This window comes from Fulmarus glacialis, unplaced genomic scaffold (genome assembly GCF_000690835.1).
Source record: "Fulmarus glacialis isolate BGI_N327 unplaced genomic scaffold, ASM69083v1 scaffold35504, whole genome shotgun sequence".
Taxonomy (NCBI): Eukaryota; Metazoa; Chordata; class Aves; order Procellariiformes; family Procellariidae; genus Fulmarus; species Fulmarus glacialis.
In genome coordinates this window covers 35,171-53,064 of record NW_009209441.1, presented here as the reverse complement: position 1 = coordinate 53,064, position 17,894 = coordinate 35,171, and the positions used below count along the sequence as shown (strand labels likewise).

Below are 17,894 nucleotides of genomic sequence, written 5' to 3'. Positions count from 1 at the left end.
TATCACTTGAAATGTGACTGAAACTTGAAGACAGCAACAGAAAGAAAGGATTAGCACAAAATAAGTTTTATTTTGAGCTGAATTAAATTAGTTTGCCAACCTGAAACAACATTTTTCTTGTATTTCTGGCTTAACAGCTATAACAAAGGAAACAAAAATGAAATTGTTTCAGCATTTATTTTTCTTCTCTTGTCCACCTTTTGCCCAGCCCTACAGAGAGAAACAGACAAAGTCTAGATGATGGGGAGAGGGAAAAATAAAGGTAATATCTGGAAAAGTTAAATCATTCACTGTAGAGAGCCCAGCTCTAAGAATCACTACGATTACGCCGATTCAGCTCAATACAGTGGCACTTACAAATACCACAGGTAGCTCTGAATGAGCTAGCTCCACAATCGCTATTATGCATTAGTGAAGTACTCTGCACAAGCTGATTTGATATGCTTCTCACTCCTGCAGCTATTCTGCTTCCAAGAACCAAACTGGTAACTCTGCATGTCATTACACTTTTACTGACACAGCTTTGTCTGGAGCTACCTCAGGTAGGGTAGACTTACCTAGTGGTTTGAGAAGGATGACAGAGCTGAAATTTGAGATGGTTATGCGTGGGAAACCAAAAATCAGATATTTCCTGTGCTTCATTTAAGGGTGTATAAAACATTATAATATGGGCGTCACAGTAGTGTGTCTGTATTATCACACATATTTCTGGTTTATTCTTGTGACCTAGAATGGTGGGAGGAAAGGGAATGGATTGTCTATTTTATAGGGAACCAAATGCTGACCTCTCTTGAGAATTCCAACTTTCCTCCTTTCTTCATTTCACTGTGTAGCACACCAAGGCCATCAACAGGAGGCAGCCCTTGAGGTATCAGCTTGAAAGTTATGAACAGCCAACAAGGAAGCAAACACGTCCTGTGGAGTTAGATGATATCGCAATCAAGGTGGTTTGAAAGCATCGTCTCATTCTTTATGAGGAGCAGGTCCTCCTGCAACAGTACCAGATAATGCCCAATTGCTGCTGTTCTTCCAAAGGCAAATTGTCCATTGCAGGAACAAGCCCTTAAATAAATTAGCACTTTAGTCAAAAATAAAGTGAGAAGAATTCGCTTCAGACCAGCTTTTTATAGTGATTCCCTGTCTTCTCAGGAAACAAAGAGGCATCATGAGTCTAAAGGAACAAAACCTAGATAATCTGATATGCAGAAATTAATATAGATTTTTTAGACTTTCTCCTCATGCACTTCTCGTTCACTCTTAGAACCAAAATCAAAACTTTTGAAACATTTTTTGACATTTATTATGACATGTCATTTATTATGACATTATTTTAAGTCATGTTGGCCAACTTTTCCCCACATATGTGCTCTGTGCAAAGGATGTTTCATGGCCCTGTCGACTCCAAAGGAAGTATGCACAAAAAGGCTATAGTCTACTGGGGAACATTTTTCTTATGTCCAGCATAAACTTTGTGAATATTCAATTTGTACTTTGGGAATACATTCACAAGGGGCCATATATCACAATATGCAGAATGATTCATTCCTTGGTAAGCTATGCTATTTAGATTGTCACCTGTGAGGTCTTGTAATCATTATTCTTAGTCTTTAATCTTATACTTGACAGAATGAAAGTATTTGGTAAATAGAGTTCAACTCAAGATCATCCCTTTATTGCATTTCATACAGTATATATATTTATGTATATAACTTACAAACTTTTCTGAGTTTGGCAATCTTTACTAACCGAACTTGCTTTTTTTGTGTATGAGCATACCTCACCAGGTCTATTAATCACAGATTTATTTTAGTAACATATTTTAAATCCAAACTAGACGTTCTATTTTTTTCCCTCATGTGTTTATATATCTGACATGTGGTAATTGTTTTGTAGGTGACCAATGGATACTTTTCATGGGGAAGTGGTTTAGCTACATTGTCCAACATAAACATCAGAATCCCAACAGGTAGGATAAATGCACACCTTAAACACGAAATATGTAATATAAAATTGCTACTAATACCATTTCTTGCTGTTGTGAAAAGCACAAAACCACACATTTAGATTTTTATAAGAAAAAATGAAGGTTAAAAATGTATACATGGTCATGAACTGTATTGGTCATACAGCTATATCATTAACCTAAAGTACTATAAATAAACAAAAAATTACATGGCTTTCATATACCTATACAGTTTATATAGTTTTTATAATAGCAGGAACAAAGTCAAGAGTAAGAATAAATATGAAAAGGTGGTTGCAAAAAAAATCATTATTATTTTTAATAGACAAATTAAAAAAAAGAAAGAGGGAGAACTCCAGACTCATTCAAACCAAGGGTCCATCCAATTCATTATTTTATTTCCAGCAGTGGCTACCAGTGGGTGCTCAGGGACACAGCAGTCATATATTATACTTCTCCTACCATTCTTCAACATTACGGTCTCCCAGTTCACAACTATTTTCATCCCAGAGAATTCCTTGAGCCTCACACAGTTTGTCTGTCAAGAAATCCTCAGTGAATTTCTCTTTCAATGAATTTCTCTGTGTCCAGCTGAGCTCCTGTCATTTCTTGCATCCTTAATGTCTTTTGTCTAGGAGTTTCACAGGTTTACAAAACATTGATTTGTTTTGGAAGACTTACATGGCAAGTGCGAAATGTAGCAAAGTAGTAGTAGTAGTAGTAGTAGTAGTAGTGTAAAATTCCTAGCACTTTCTCTTGGTATTTCATGTTATTAAATAGTCTTATATTTTATTTCTGTATCTATCAAGTGCTTAGTTTTAAAATAGCTTATTACATTAGGTTGACACATCTTCAATATCACATAGTTATTAAGTAATTCCAAAGTACTATATGTAATCCAAAAGTCTATATAATTTGTTTCACTGTAGCATTAGATGTCCTATACAGGGATAAACAACACTTCTTTGTGCTGGCCCAGTGCAACATACAAGACCAGCAGAAGGTCTTTGCTCCAAGGAGTTTACAATCTAAGGCCATGGGTTTGCAAGCTGGCTGAGCCAGTCTAAGATTGTATCTCCTTTCGAAGGAATGAGCCCATTAACTCCCCAGCTGGTGAGAAGCTTACCTGGCAAATGCACTAGCTAGCACAGTTAGTGAGTTCCATTAGTTAATGGGAAGATCTGAGAAGAACCATTGCCACTACAGAGTAGGACTGAATGTAGGAGAGTGGTTGTGGGGGAAGAAGGAGTACATCAAAGCAGAGAAGAGTAATGGATCTTCTTTCAGGTGCAGTCACTTTTTAGATTGGCCAGAATTTTCATGGAACCACAGACTGAATAATCACTTCCCACTTTATATCGTTTAACCCTAAATAACTTCCATAAAGTAACACACTCCCATACAATGTATGATAATATCTGTCAAAGCAATAGGCTCATTCCTTCAGAGATTAGTGTGTAATTGTACTGTCCATTAATGTATATTTCCATAGATAAATATATGCAATATTGCCCATTTGCGCAGTGGATGCTAACAAATTTAATCAACTATTTCAAGTGCTCTAGAACTGGATCTAGTTGGGCCTTGTGGACTTGTGTAGAACTGGGTTTTTTCTGTTTTGAAAATGTGTTTGTTATTATTATTATCATAGGTCAGATGACAATGATTGTGGGTCAAGTTGGCTGTGGCAAGTCATCACTTCTCCTTGCTATATTGGGAGAGATGCAGACGCTGGAGGGAAAAGTTCACTGGAGCAAGTATGTTTCATATAGCTGTTAATTGCTGTATTCATTTAAGAAGGAGGTAGTTGGGTTTTGCTGTGAGAAATGTAAACTTCATGTCTCAGAACTGCATGTTAAATGATTATCATCACCCAGATCCTCTCTGGAAGGCATCACCTGCAAAGTTATGAGGATTTTCATTGCTGTTCTGTTCATGGTTCAGAGCGGATCTGAAAGAGGATAGTCTGGTGATTAATATTTAATATATTAGCCCTAGCAAATGACCTGAATAGAAAGCATATACTATTCCTGTTATCCAAGAGTCTTCAGTGGTGGGAGTCAGCTCTGGCTTTACAGTACTCACTATGATTGAAGTCAGCATTGCTATGCTGCTACTGTACGTGCCTGTGAAAGCACGACAGGCTGGAGCTTCTTCAGAAGAGTGGTATGTGTGGGGAACCAGCCTACAGGAAAGGCTGTCTTTCTCACTCAATGATGCTGCTGCTAGCAGAAAAAAAACCTGATATAATAACACGAGAGCTATGCTTTTCCCCTTCCCTGGTAACTGCCCTATGGAAGTCAGTGTTACTCTTCACAGTCATACGTTCAGAAAGCAGCCTGAGGACACCGAATACCTAAAGACTAAAGGCTCTGAAGAAGCCGTTGCTGAAGAGGGAACTGCTAGTGAGGTCAGGCCTCGGGATCCACGTGGGTTCAGACCCAGTGAATGAGAACTTCCTGTGGAGACTAGGTGGGGCAGCAACCGCTTTTCCAGCCTAGGCAGGGCAGAGGCTGTGGAAGGGATGCGCTGTAACCCCACCACTTGTTCTTTCATTCTAAAGATCAGTTCTGTTTCCTCAAAACTACCAAGCCAAATTCTTCTTAATCAGCTTTTTGAGGAGAAAGGGTGAATTTTGTCAGAGAGACCAATACTTTGTTGACCCATCCCTTGAATAGTAACCTCCTTTGTCATCTTTTTCTTACAGCAATGTTGCAGGCTGAATATTTTTGCTTTTCCTGTGTTAGTATGTGTGGCATTTTTTGTTCCTCAGCCATATTTCACTGTCTGCTATTTTAAACGTATGATCTCACTAGAGTAGCAGGTACAGTTGGAGCCAAGGCAAGACTAACTTTAGTTTCATTATATGTGAGTTTAAGATTTGAAGGAAGAAGAATATGTGACTTAGCACAGTTAATTTCTTTGAGACATGTAATGGAGATTTTGACTTCACAATCAGGCTTTTTTTTTTCTGAGTAGTTTAAGAAAATACAAGGAGTGAGTAGAGTGTACCTTGAAATTATTCTGATAATTGTTTCCAAAGATATATTTGAGAAAGAATCCAGTTTGTCCTAGAGAAAGGTATGGAATCTTAGGAAGATTAGACAAAAAGAGAAATCTTAGAAAGATACTAGAGAAAGATTGTGAAATGCTATTTAAGTTTCACATTGTTCAAGAGGGATTAAGATCATATTGTCAGTTGATTAGCAGTCTGTACATAACCAAACGGGTAACTCAGGTTTTAGCAAGCATCTTGCTCAGTGACTTTTTTTCATTGCAAACTATAATGTGGTACTGTGATATAGCTGATGCAAACATGGTTATGTTTTGCTGATAATTTCAGACTGCCTGACAGACAGATGAATACAGAAGGATACTTCAGGTATTTAACTAAGTGGATCCTATACTTTACAAAACCAAAATAAAGATCTTATTTACTCTCTTAAATCCTTTTCCATGTGATTCCACATGCATGACTAACGCAGCTACTGATCCAGGGATGAAATGCAGGCTAGGTGAATTCCCCAACAAATTCAGGTATAACAACACAGTAATAGTAATGATGGATCAAATTTCAGCCCCAGTTATATTGGGGTAGTCCTGCAGTGCGTCATTGTGAAAGCCCATCATGGGGCTTGAATATCTTATTGCTGTTGTGGCTGACTGCAGTGAGGGCTGTCTGTCCTACTGCCAGGGTTGTCACTGGTTTGGGATCTTGGGGAAAGAAAGTGTGTTAGTGTATTTTTCTGTAAGAGGTCTTGGCCAGGGCAAATCTTATGGGCCAGATCTCAGTTCTTCCCAGTTATATGAGACTTGCCTCAGATACATTACAAACCTTTGAGAAGGAACTGGCTTTTTGTTTTCCCAGTGAGCAATCAGCTAGAGAGACGACTTAAACACCGAAGCATGAGGCTAGCCAGATGCAGAGATTCAGCTGACCCTGTTTCAGATCTGAGTTACTAACTATTAAGTCTATACAGGGACAGATGTGGGGAATATGCAGACAAATGTATTCCCCTCATCCATACTAAGCCAAACAGTCAGAACCATCTTCTCAGACCGCCAAGCAAAGAAGAGTGGCTAAGTGGAAGCCCTTCACTTGGTATACCTTTTCTGTACATTGAACTGGTTTCTGTGCAAACAGGTTGTGGTGTACTAAGCGAAAAACATGGGAAACACAAGAATTACAAAATCAATCCTCCTAAATGGCCTGTTCTGCCCTCAAGCTGTGGAAGGCTTCAAGAAAAATTAGGAAAAGTCAGTGCTCCCCTCAGAAGGTTTACAAGTACAACTACTTACCAGAAGGTTGCAACCACAGCAACTCATAGAAAACACGGAAGGGCATTATCCACAGATGAACAAATGGCTGACCAGATAAATGTCAGTAGCCAAAGTCAGCCTACCTGCTAGTGCTGCTGTGCTGATATGGCTGGCTGCAGGGACAGGAATAAATTCCTCCAAACTGCTGCATAGTATTTGTGTAGACGATCAGTCCTTGTCCTGCTTCAAACCTTCTGCCTATATTAGCAGAGGAAATGGTGCATTCCACCATTACAATAGTATCCTAGAGATTTTGTATCCCTTTTTTCTCCTCCATTTTCATTTTGTAAGCTGAGGGAATCTGGGCCTGGTTAGACATGCAGGTTAGACATCCAGAGTTACCATAAAAGTTATCCAAACTTCAACAAGGTCTCTTTTTGACTTTTCCTTAAAACCTTGATTTAAATTCATTTCTGTATTATTTCAGCTTATATATTCAAAATCTTATAAAAATAAATCATCAATCTAATCGGTTTGGTCTTTCCTACCATTTCAGACTTGAACTTACCATGCCCCATTTTGGGAAATGTGTATATTTTATAGTGCAGAATAAAAATCAGTATAAATAGCCACATTTCAATAAATAAAGAAATGAGAGCAAAGATTACTAATCCCAGCGGGCACATAAAGTACTCTTTTTAGAAACCTCAGGAGCTTCAGTTTCAGCCTACTCCCATGCCCTGCAATCACATCACTCTTTCAGATTCAGTAGGGTAATACACAAGACCAAATATTTAATCCCCTTATTTGTGAAGGCTACAGCTCAGCAAAGGTCTTATATGTGTTTATTCGTGAGATTATTAATGAACCTGGGTTCTCATAGAAATCTCACTCATAATTTGGGAGAATTAAAGTGTATTTGTCAAGCTAAGCATGGAATGAAATTTCTAACCAACGAAGAAGAGTTTAAGAAACTGAGATCCTAAAATTAGTCCTTGCTCATTCAGATAATCTGTTTGATTATAATGGCAAGCATATTAAATCTGGTATGGAATTGCAAGGGTCTTGCAAAGCTTGTGCCCAGTTTTTGTTAAATTGTACTTTAGAGGGCACTCCCAAATGTATACATGAAAGCATTATCCCTTTCTCTACCATTGCAACGCTCTGCTGATAGAAGTTTGGGGTTTTTTAATAGAGGAAATTTAGGTTTTCTTCTTTTTTGTTTGGTTTGACCTAATTTCTGACCTCTTTTTAATCTCTCATTAGACTCCATCTTTTGCTTTCTTGTAACTTTTTTCCATTGTAGAGAAGACTGGAAGCTTCAGCTGAATAAAGAATGAATTTTGGTGAAGCAATGTCTGTTTTGAGCCTCAATTTATGGCTATCTGACCCTTCTGAGATAACCAACAGGGCTTATTCACCTCTGATGTAATATTTTCTCTGGCAATTGGTACATGAAGGAAACACACTGATTGTGCACTTTAGGAGGCATGAATTATCAAAGTTCTTAGCGAGCTGATGTGCAGCACAGAAAGCAACATGTTGCAGTCCTGGCATTTTGGGAAGATGCTTAATACGTGAGTCTGGCATTACAAGGGCTCTGCTATTAGAATTTTTATGCCCTTTGCCAGACTTGGATCCTCTGCTTATGAGTGCAGCTGCAGTTACTGAGCAGACACTTCTGTCTCAGCAGTAAAATACTACATCTGGAGGATTCGTAGGTTTGGGAGGGGAGGATTTGTTTGTTTAGGGGTTTTTTAAGTCAGGCAAATAACACATTAATATCATTTTACTAGTCCCTTCTAACGTCTGTTTCCATTTACCTGGCATAAACTTACTCTTTTAGGTTTTGCACTTTGCAGTGATGTGTTGCCGTGCCTGGACATGAGCACCATCGCTGGTCCAGAACTGCTTTGACTGCCATTCCATGCCCTCAACACTGTTAATAAGTCAATTAACAAACAGGGGAGCTGCAAAATCATTCACGTCATTACTGCCATTGCATGTTCTTCAAAATGTATTTCATGGATATGATCCTTATGAAGTGGAGGTTGACAAGAAAAGCCTAGGGGTTGTAGTGCATGGCTTGATGCAGCCTTACTGTTATAAACAGGTTCAAAATCTGTTCTGATGCAAAAGTGTGTTTGTACCTTGCAAAATCGTATCTGCAAAGCTTATCTTTGCTCCAGGAGAAATTTGACATTAGTAACCAACTTTTGCAGGTCATTGGCAGAACTGTGTGGAGAAGCTAGCTTATTGCTTGTCAACCTTTTATATGCCCAGGCAATGTTAAGAATTTCATTTTTAATAGGTTTTACAATACATTTTTCATTTTTAATACATTTTCGAACAACATAACTTGCCTGTTTAGCCACGATGCGCTATAGATATGAAACTGATGTATTTAGAAGTTATTTACTTTTAATTAGACGTTGTTTATTTTCCCTTTAAGAACAAAAAAACGCAAAGTGATGTTGAGTTCTTAAAATGTGTACTTAACTCCAGTTTCCTTGTATAGAAAACTTGCACAAAATGTTATTCTCTATATTTCCTGCTTACTAAATGTCATTTACCATAACTTACAGTGTAAATGAAACTGAACCTTCTTTTGAAGCATCCAGAAGGTATTATTTCTGTTTTTAGTGTATCATGATACACTCATTCATTTCTTCAGAATTTCCTCAAACCTTCATCTTTGTGCCCTTCAGCCATCTCTGTGTTTTCTTACCATGTCGATAATCATTTACCGTAGGATTAACTGACAGATTGTGTTAAATCCAGTGGATCCCAATCTTCTCCAGCCATTGTACCACTACCTCAGTCTTATCTGAAAGATGTTCTGTGCTCCCAGCTCCCATTTGGCATCACTGGGAGTTTAGCGTGCTCCATATCTTGCAAGACAGGGCCTCTAGATGTAAGACATCATTATGTACTCTCCCATGTGTTTGCATGTTTTCGGATCGGCACTGGGTTTTGTGTTGCTTGTAACCCAGCTTGACAGCTGTGTGATGGAGCAGGGCACACAGTGTGCGAAGGGAACCAGCTGTGCTCCAGCTGAAGTCAAGCAGTGGCTCCACCCCTGGCTTCAGTGAAAGGGCCTGCAGGTTTAAAGGAAGGACAAGCTAAACTCAAAACAGGTCATAAACGATAGAGAAGTAGTGGCACACATAGCTGTGGTTGGGAGCCACACCATGATTTGCTACCTGATAATCCTGAGGACATATTTCATACTAGTGCATACTGAACTGCTAAAACTCCTAAAATCTTTGGGATATTACTGACTGCTTCTAACCAGCTATTTCTCATACCCTAGCACCCTCTCTCTCAATAGCAAATCCTAGATGCTTACGTACAAAGCTATATCTAATGTTTGGTTTGAAGCAATACCATCAAAGAGACTGAGAAGGAAGATAAGTGTTCAGAGCCACAAGCCGGTACCAGTTCACACCTCCTTCCTCACACATCTTGGACATCTCAGAAAAATGTCTGAAATGACATGACCTTTTTTTGCCATATGTAGGCAAAACAGCCAGAAGTAAAGAACATTCATACCCCTATTGTACACATTTCATTAGGTATTTAGACACGTTTAAAGTACATCTAATAAGTAGTTGGGAGACTGTAGTGATTCCTTCCCAATCTGTATTGAACTGTTCTCTTTTCTGATATCATGTCAGTCCACTGAGGATCTAAAAGACTTAAAGGAAAAAAACATTCACTGAGAAAAATGTATTTTATGTGCACGGCCACATACATAAAATAATCTAAAACTTCAGAAAGCAGTAAGTCAAGTGCCCTGATGCTATTTGAACAGTGCCTTTCCACTACCTGTTTTGACGTTAGAGAAAAAAATATCAAATAACAATTCTTGTGAGAATTTAATAATTTGGATTATTTATAATTTGCCTTTGGATTGAAATTGCAGTTACTAAATTGAGGTAGGTACCAGCCATTTATAGTAGAATAGAATACAACCTAGAGTGTAGATTTTGCCATCAGGGGAGAGAGTGGGTGCTGTTCTAACAAAAGCATCTAATTTAAAATTCTTCCCTTTACTTTTGTAACAGTTGCTTTGCCTATGTGTTTCCCTGTATTTTTATGAATGCACATTCATAAAATTAATTTTAAATAACCTGATTGTCAGACATTTCATAATGTGAGTGCTTTGCTTTTTGCTAATGCTTTTTATCTGTCTGCAGTAGAAACAGATACTCAGTGGCTTACGCAGCTCAGAAGCCGTGGCTGCTGAATGCAACCGTGGAGGAGAACATTATCTTTGGGAGCCCATTTAATAAACAGAGGTAAATATCAACCCCCTTGCAAAAACACCTGGCAGCTTCTTTTAAAGAGGTTTTTGGCTTCTTCTGGAGGAAGTTTGAAGATTCTGAAAAATATCAATGCACATTAACCCTGGGGTGGATTTAGCTAACCTGACTTTAGCAATCTCAAAGGAAGGTTTCTCTTTTAAATTAGTCTTTCAAGGCTCCCCCTCTAAGCAGAGTGCATGTCTAAGATGTTCGTGAGAAATCACACAGTGGCAGTGGCTCTCCATGGAATACAGCAGAAGCCATATGTGTATTTTTCAAGCAGCTAAAGTTAGGTGAGATGAATCCCATCTTTGGAGACTACTGACATGGTTTTGTTTTGTTTAATGGAGCCTGAGGTTGCCAGAGGACTCTGGAAATAGGGATACTAGGCCTGTTTCCACCGAGTTTATGTGCTAATCCTGCTGTGATCAAGTTACTGGAGCAGCCACTTTACAAAAACACTGCACGTATGAAGATGGGGTGCCTCAAGGAAATAACCTTAATTCTTCCTTTAGAAATACAGAGGAAGGGAGCGTGAAAGCTGAGGCACAGATTCTGTTGTGCCTATCCAGCACTTGCTTCTTGTGTCCTTCTAAAAGGTCAGCTAACAAATGCAGTGGAAAAAGTGACTTGACTTAAAGAAAACAAATTGCTGATATTTTCAAAAGCAACACTGTTTTAAGTTATTAAAAATACACCCCATTCCTCTCAGTGTGTGCTTTGTTAAGATGTATGACTCCATTGCCACTTAATAAAACTTAGCAATGACCAAATATCTCAAAATCTAGATAAACATCTAAAATTTCAGGGACCAGATTCTTCAGCTACTGCATCCATCAGCCTAACTTCACTCATATCAAAGGGGCAAGGCTGAATTACACCACTCAAATAGTCTGATCCCAGCTGCTTATTAGCAGATCATCTGCGATACCCTCCAGACCTAGAAATCTCACAACAAATTTCAACTTTTTGCAAGTGGTTTCCTGATTCTGGCAAGATCAGAAGCACTGTAAGGATCTTTTGTCCTGTAATATCATAGTGAAGTAAATGAAGAGGCACCTAAAGGGGGAAGAATAATAACTCATTGGAAAATGGCTTCAAATACACCAGTATCCAGCAAAAGAGCTCTGTGATAGGGAGGAATGTACTCGATAATTTATGTAATTGAATCTTTAAAAAGTAGGCTTGCCAATAAAGATCTCTATTAATAAATATGTCATTTTTTACAATGCTTAGTTTACAACACTCCATGATTAGTTGCTGAATAATCATTTTGCCCTACTTATTTTTGCAATTATCCAGCCATCATAGAGCCATAATAATTTAGCAGTGAATTTGAGCTGGAAGGTTTTGTGTTAGCAAAGTAAGTGGCTGGTTAAATAATTGCAATGACTGTATTTTTATTTTATAGGTACAAAGCTGTTACAGATGCATGCTCTCTGCAGCCTGACATTGACTTACTACCATTTGGTGATCAGACAGAAATTGGAGAAAGGGTAAATAACATGAATGCTTTTATGTCTGCTTAGCCTATGTATTAAGAAGGTGCTCTCTGATGTCACTCAGACAGATCTAGTTTATACTGGGCTACCAGCCTGGTAAATAATTGTAATTCATCAGGGGTTACTGCAAAAAAAGTTGAAAACTTTATTCCTTCTTCAGCTGTTTCTTAAATGGCATTTTTGATCAAAGTCTCCTATATTTTGCTTGCAGAATTTGATGCTAGTATTGGTTGCATTTTTCAATCTAAGAAGCCTGCTGTGCTTAGAGAAGCTCTTCATAATTTACATTTATCCATGATTAGTTGCTGAATGATCATTTTTCTTCTGATATTATGTGAGGATTATGCTTGTTTATCAACAGGATTAGCATTTTAATGAAGCTTTTTATTTTTGTTGGAACACTGTATAATTGTAAAAAATCACATTTCCAAAGTCCTATCATAATGTTTATTCAAAGATGCATATTTCTGATTCATTATACTCATTAGGGGATTAATTTAAGTGGCGGCCAACGACAGAGAATTTGTGTAGCTCGAGCACTCTATCAGAACACCAACATTGTCTTCTTGGTAAGAATTTTCTTTTTCACATGAAGCATGGAAAGTTAGTAATAAAACTGTCATTCCTTATATTTAGCTTTAGAAAAAATTATATTAGATTTAGAAAACTACAGGGACTTGTATTCAACTCCAAATCCAAATTAGAGAGGTAGGAAATAAACATCCACCAGAGGCAGCATCAAAACACAGTGGGAGACTGATGAAGGTGGGATTTCCTACAGAGATTAACACTGGAAGAGTAGAACAGATTGTCTAACTTCTGCTCGCTTTCAGTGGTGACCTGCTATCAACATAGTCCCACTGAAATCAGCAGGACTTCTGGTAAGGAAAAGCACCAGAATGCAACTAATTGTGAGCAGTGAACAGGCTGAGGGTTCAGCACTCTGCTGCAGAGTGCTGTGGATTTGGGCAAACTCCCTTCTCTGTTACTAATTTCAAGGCATGTCAGGAATTTCAGGAGGCTACTGCTCATAAGGGGCTGTTCGACTTCTGTTAGCCAGGGGCTTCTGTTCTTAGAGGAAAAGTGTTTGCATGTTAATATCCTTATCTGAATGTTGTCTTGTTGCTAGCCACACTCAAAGTGAAGACCAAGCACATCTGCAGTTTAGTCTGGAGGAAATTAGAGCAGTTCCTAACTCTGCTGTATCTTTCCCGTGCCAGTTTCCCATCAAAAGTAGGCCCAAGCTTGGCTCTGGATGCTGGCATTTTCAAATTTGGATGGGAAATTTAAGTTCTGGTGTTCCTGATCAGGATTACTCCATACTGTCAGTGTGGCACCAGAACTGCACACATCTAGACACAAAAAAATTATTGAGTCCATTGCTATGAACTAAAGAGCAATGGATTCTAGTTCACTGTTTCGTAGTGCAGCCCTCTGACTAAGTCTTAGTCATTAGAGAGAGATGAAACATTAGTAATGGCAGATGCTTTCTATTTTTAAAAAACTCTTGAAAGAAATAAAACTAATTTTTGTATCCTGTTCTAATATTTTTTAATTTTATTTGATTGCAGGATGACCCATTCTCTGCACTGGACATTCACTTAAGTGATCATTTAATGCAGGAAGGCATTTTGAAGTTTCTGCAAGAAGACAAGAGGACTCTTGTTCTGGTGACACATAAGTTACAATATCTACCACATGCTGACTGGGTAAGAGAAGAGTTACCATGATGCAGATTTGCTAATGATGAACGTACCCTTGAAGTTAGCACCATAATGCTTGATGAGATCACTACTTTTCTCTGTAATAGAGTCCCTCCTTCTTAATCCCACGTCATGTGTCTAACTGCCACTTTACATAATACAGATTTTATAGTAGAAGGAACAATTTTATTTTTACATTATTTGTGTAGGTTTTTTGATTGAAAGCCACTGGAGAATTATGACTTAATTGCAAATATGACTATTACTTATTATGTCTTGTCCATGTTTTTTACAAGTACAGGTAATCATGGCTTATAAAAGTTTCAGTTTATGAGCTGTGTCAACAAACTTAAGAATTTATTAAAAAAATATTGAATAAAATGAACACAGAAATTGGCATAACGGTAATCTCACCAATACTGAGACATGTCTTGTAGGATCCAGGTCAGTGATTATGATATCTATGTTGCTGAGTAGACCTATTGGATGCTTTCTCCCCTAGATCATAGCAATGAAGGATGGAATGGTGCTTAGGGAAGGGACATTAAAGGATATCCAAAACAAGGATATTGAGCTATATGAACACTGGAAAACTTTGATGAATCGCCAAGATCAAGAATTGGAAAAGGTAAATAGGAGCCTTTGGGCAAGGATGACCTTTCTGAAAAGAAATATTTTTCAGTTAATTTCTAAAAAAACCAAACCATGTCAGAAAGCAAATTTTAAACTAGACATTAGGAAAAAAAACACATGAACTGTAAAGAACCTTAAGGACCAGAACAGGTTGCCTAGGACGTGTGTGGTATATATACATATCCATATATATATATATGGACATGTAAGGACACATTAGGCAAACATCCTTTTGAAATGCGATGCGCAACTGATCCTTTGCTGGGGCAAGGGGCGGACTAACAGACTTCCTAAAGTATCTCTTAGCCTTTGATTCTGTTATTGCCATGAGCATTTAGGATTCTCTAAAGACTATTTTTGAAGTTTTTATCATTCCAGAAGAGAGGGAATGAAAGAATGGAAGAAAGAGAGAGGGAAGAAAGTGGACAAGGCAGGATTTTCTGAAAGATAAATCCTAAAATACTGTGCTTTTGCATTCTGTGAGCTAAATCATCTGAATAGTCTCTTTGAGGTTACTGTTGGTGCTACCACAATGGCAGACAGCTAAGCTCTCAAATTAATAAATAAGTTTTCTTATTACAGGATATGGAAGCTGACCAGACTACTCTTGAGAGAAAAACTCTTAGAAGAGCCATGTACCCCAGAGAATCCAAATCACAACTGGAAGATGAAGATGAAGGTGTGTTTTATCATTTTGCTTTATTTATTCTATTACTATGTATCATTGCCTTTCCACTTGAACAGCTGGCAGTTCTTAGCAACGAAGTATGAAGATGTTGATGACACTTGGTAGTAACAGTGGAAAGTCCAATACTTCAACCTGTATGACTTGTTTAAGAGATTCTCCATAGATTTCTCTAAACATTGTGTGAGGATAAGGTGTACCAAAACAAGTTAATTTCTTTGCTAACTCGTACTGCCTGGAGGTAGTGAGGGGTGAGATAGAAGTAAAACAACGGTAAGAATTGTTATTAGTGCAAATTGAGGTATCTCTGCCTAGTCATTGGCGCAATAATGTTAGATCATCTGTAGCCGTGTCCCTCATGAGATATCTGTTCTGGACTCTTGATATATCACCATGTGATCAAACTTGTAGCTATTTTCAAATCCTTTTTGGATATGGAGTTAATCTGCTTTTTTTTTTTAGCTGAGACTATTTATGGGAGAAATTTTAGGCTTTTTTCTCAAGCTTAGCTTCTTGTTCCCCCAAGTCTTGGTGGTTTTAGAGGCTGCAGATTCAGATTCATGTCACTTTTAAAGCGGGAAGAGGGGTGGAGGGCGACACATGGTTGGATATTGGCAGCTGTCAACAAGACCCATCAAGAACATCCCTGGGATACTAAACCACGCCAGTCAGTCCTGACAAGCAGTAAGTTTGTGCCAGGAAAGAGAAGAGGTGAACTGTAGGCTTCACCTTAACTCAACAGCAGCACTAATTGCAGAGATTATCATGGCAATGTTGGCTGGAGTGATTGCAGAATACACACTAGCTATTAGCAGGCTCTTTACTGCTGCCTTGTGTTTCATCTCGCAATGCTCATGATGGATTGTCATCTTAAGTCATAGGTGTGTAGGTCCCGGATTGCTCCATTTTGAAGAGATTTCCAATCACTGCACAATAGGCAGAGCTGGACCCTAAAGCCCCTGAGATGGAAATATTATGTTGGCTTCATATTTATTTGGCAAAGCTGAGCAGAACACCTCTTACTATGTCCAGTCATCAGTACACTTTATCAGTTAAATTCTTGGAGGAGTTTAAATTGAGGTCATTCCCAAGCTCCTCCTTTTGGTCTGTCAAGAAAGCCTTGCCAAAAACCTATCTCTTCTTTGTGGGGTAAGATAGAAAACACAGGGAAAAACCAACATGTCCATATAGTCCACAGAATGCCTGCAAAACGCATCATTAAGATCATAAAACACATATCAGGAACTTCAAGGCAGAAATACAACCTGACATTGCATTCCAGGTCATCCATACTTATTATGTGACCTAGGGAACGTACACAAAGTCTCTGTGTCCCAAAAAGTGTAGAATTTCAACTTTCAAATCACTTGCTAATTCATTTTTAATGTTCAAAATCAGAAATGGGTGGAAATGCTGTCAGTTCAGGGCTGTCAAAAGCAGGTCAACATTTGTCTTCCCCAAGTGCAGCCTGCAAGCTGTGATGTATATTTTTATTATCTGGAAAAAAAATATTTTTAAATGTAATGTTTATGCATCTATTAAATATATATTTCCCATAGCAGAATTGTATTTCAGTATAATGTGAACAATTATCATATAGTCAAAGGTAGGACTAGAAGAAACATTAATCCCACACCTGTGCTCTTTCATGTAGACAAGACTTTTGGACTCAGGAATAAAGTAAAAATTGAGTTCTGTCATGCAACAGATGACAGAGCATCTGGATGGAAAGCTTTGGAGAGTTTTCTAGAATCTTCCATGTGACCCAAAGTGCTCTGCTCTGCAACTGAAGAGGTTGGGAAAGGCCTAGTCTCTCCTATAAATAGTCAGTACTGAGGACCTGACTTACAAAAATATTTATTACCAAAACTGTAACTAGTCAAAGACTGACAGTCTATAGAGTTGCTCAAAGAGCACAGGGGAAGTCTTATGAAAATATGTCTGAAGTGTTTGCTGTTTTTAAATGACAAATTTAATTTTGCCATTAAAATTAAAATTCAAAACAAAAAAGTCAACCAAATCCAGTAAAACCAGGTATAATTCTTAGTACCGAATCCAAGCTAACTTGATCAAATGTCTGAGTCACAGAGGAAGAAGAGGAAGAAGATGAAGATGATAATATGTCAACTGTCTTGAGGCTCAGAACAAAGATGCCGTGGAAAACCTGCTGGAGATACCTAACCTCTGGAGGATTTTTCTTGCTCTTTCTGATGATTTTCTCAAAGTTGTTGAAACACTCAGTTATAGTGGCCATAGACTATTGGCTTGCTACGTGGACATCCATGGACAATGCAAATGAAGTCAGGAACGTTGATGACGTTAAAAGCACAAATAAGGTGGGCCATATCTTGGAGCTTGACAGCTTGACAGCCAAAAAAATTAAAAATGTTCTAAAGTAATTATTTGCTGTTCATCTAGAAGCCAGCTAGATTGGAAAGACAGATAGATATAGTAAGATTGATTATTATATAGGGTGGATGAATTGTTTATGATAAAACATAAGACAATTCAAATTTTATCAATCTTTTCAAACATGCAAAACTGAAACAGAACCATGTTTGAGGTTAGAAAAATGATTGACTTTTCAAAGGAAGGAATCTCATACTAAACTTTTCCATCTGGATTTTTTAACACCTAAGTCAATGACCCCATTTTCCTAAGTACTGGCTGTCCAGTAAAAAGATCTTCAAATATACTGCTTAAATATAATCTGCTTATAGCTGTAAATTTCACTGATATACAAATACCTCACTGGAATCCACTTAGTAAACTTTCAGAAGGCTTAAACATGTTATAGCCCTGGCAGATTAGTTTAGGATTTGCTCTGGGAATTTTAGTGGT

The 17,894-nt window shown here is 38.0% G+C and overlaps 1 protein-coding gene across 1 annotated transcript in view; it reads left to right on the top strand.

Moving 5' to 3' along the window:
- The window catches only part of LOC104069790 (ATP-binding cassette sub-family C member 9), a 75,887-nt gene that overhangs the window by 35,166 nt on the left and 22,827 nt on the right, over window positions 1–17,894 (top strand). Inside the window, exons 15-25 of the mRNA XM_009576827.1 lie at window positions 834–944; window positions 1,894–1,966; window positions 3,615–3,720; window positions 8,809–8,847; window positions 10,423–10,524; window positions 11,942–12,026; window positions 12,521–12,601; window positions 13,604–13,741; window positions 14,238–14,363; window positions 14,951–15,047; window positions 17,142–17,371. Of these exons, the coding sequence (XP_009575122.1) occupies window positions 834–944; window positions 1,894–1,966; window positions 3,615–3,720; window positions 8,809–8,847; window positions 10,423–10,524; window positions 11,942–12,026; window positions 12,521–12,601; window positions 13,604–13,741; window positions 14,238–14,363; window positions 14,951–15,047; window positions 17,142–17,371 (1,188 nt within the window). The remainder of the gene's footprint in view (window positions 1–833; window positions 945–1,893; window positions 1,967–3,614; window positions 3,721–8,808; window positions 8,848–10,422; window positions 10,525–11,941; window positions 12,027–12,520; window positions 12,602–13,603; window positions 13,742–14,237; window positions 14,364–14,950; window positions 15,048–17,141; window positions 17,372–17,894) is intronic.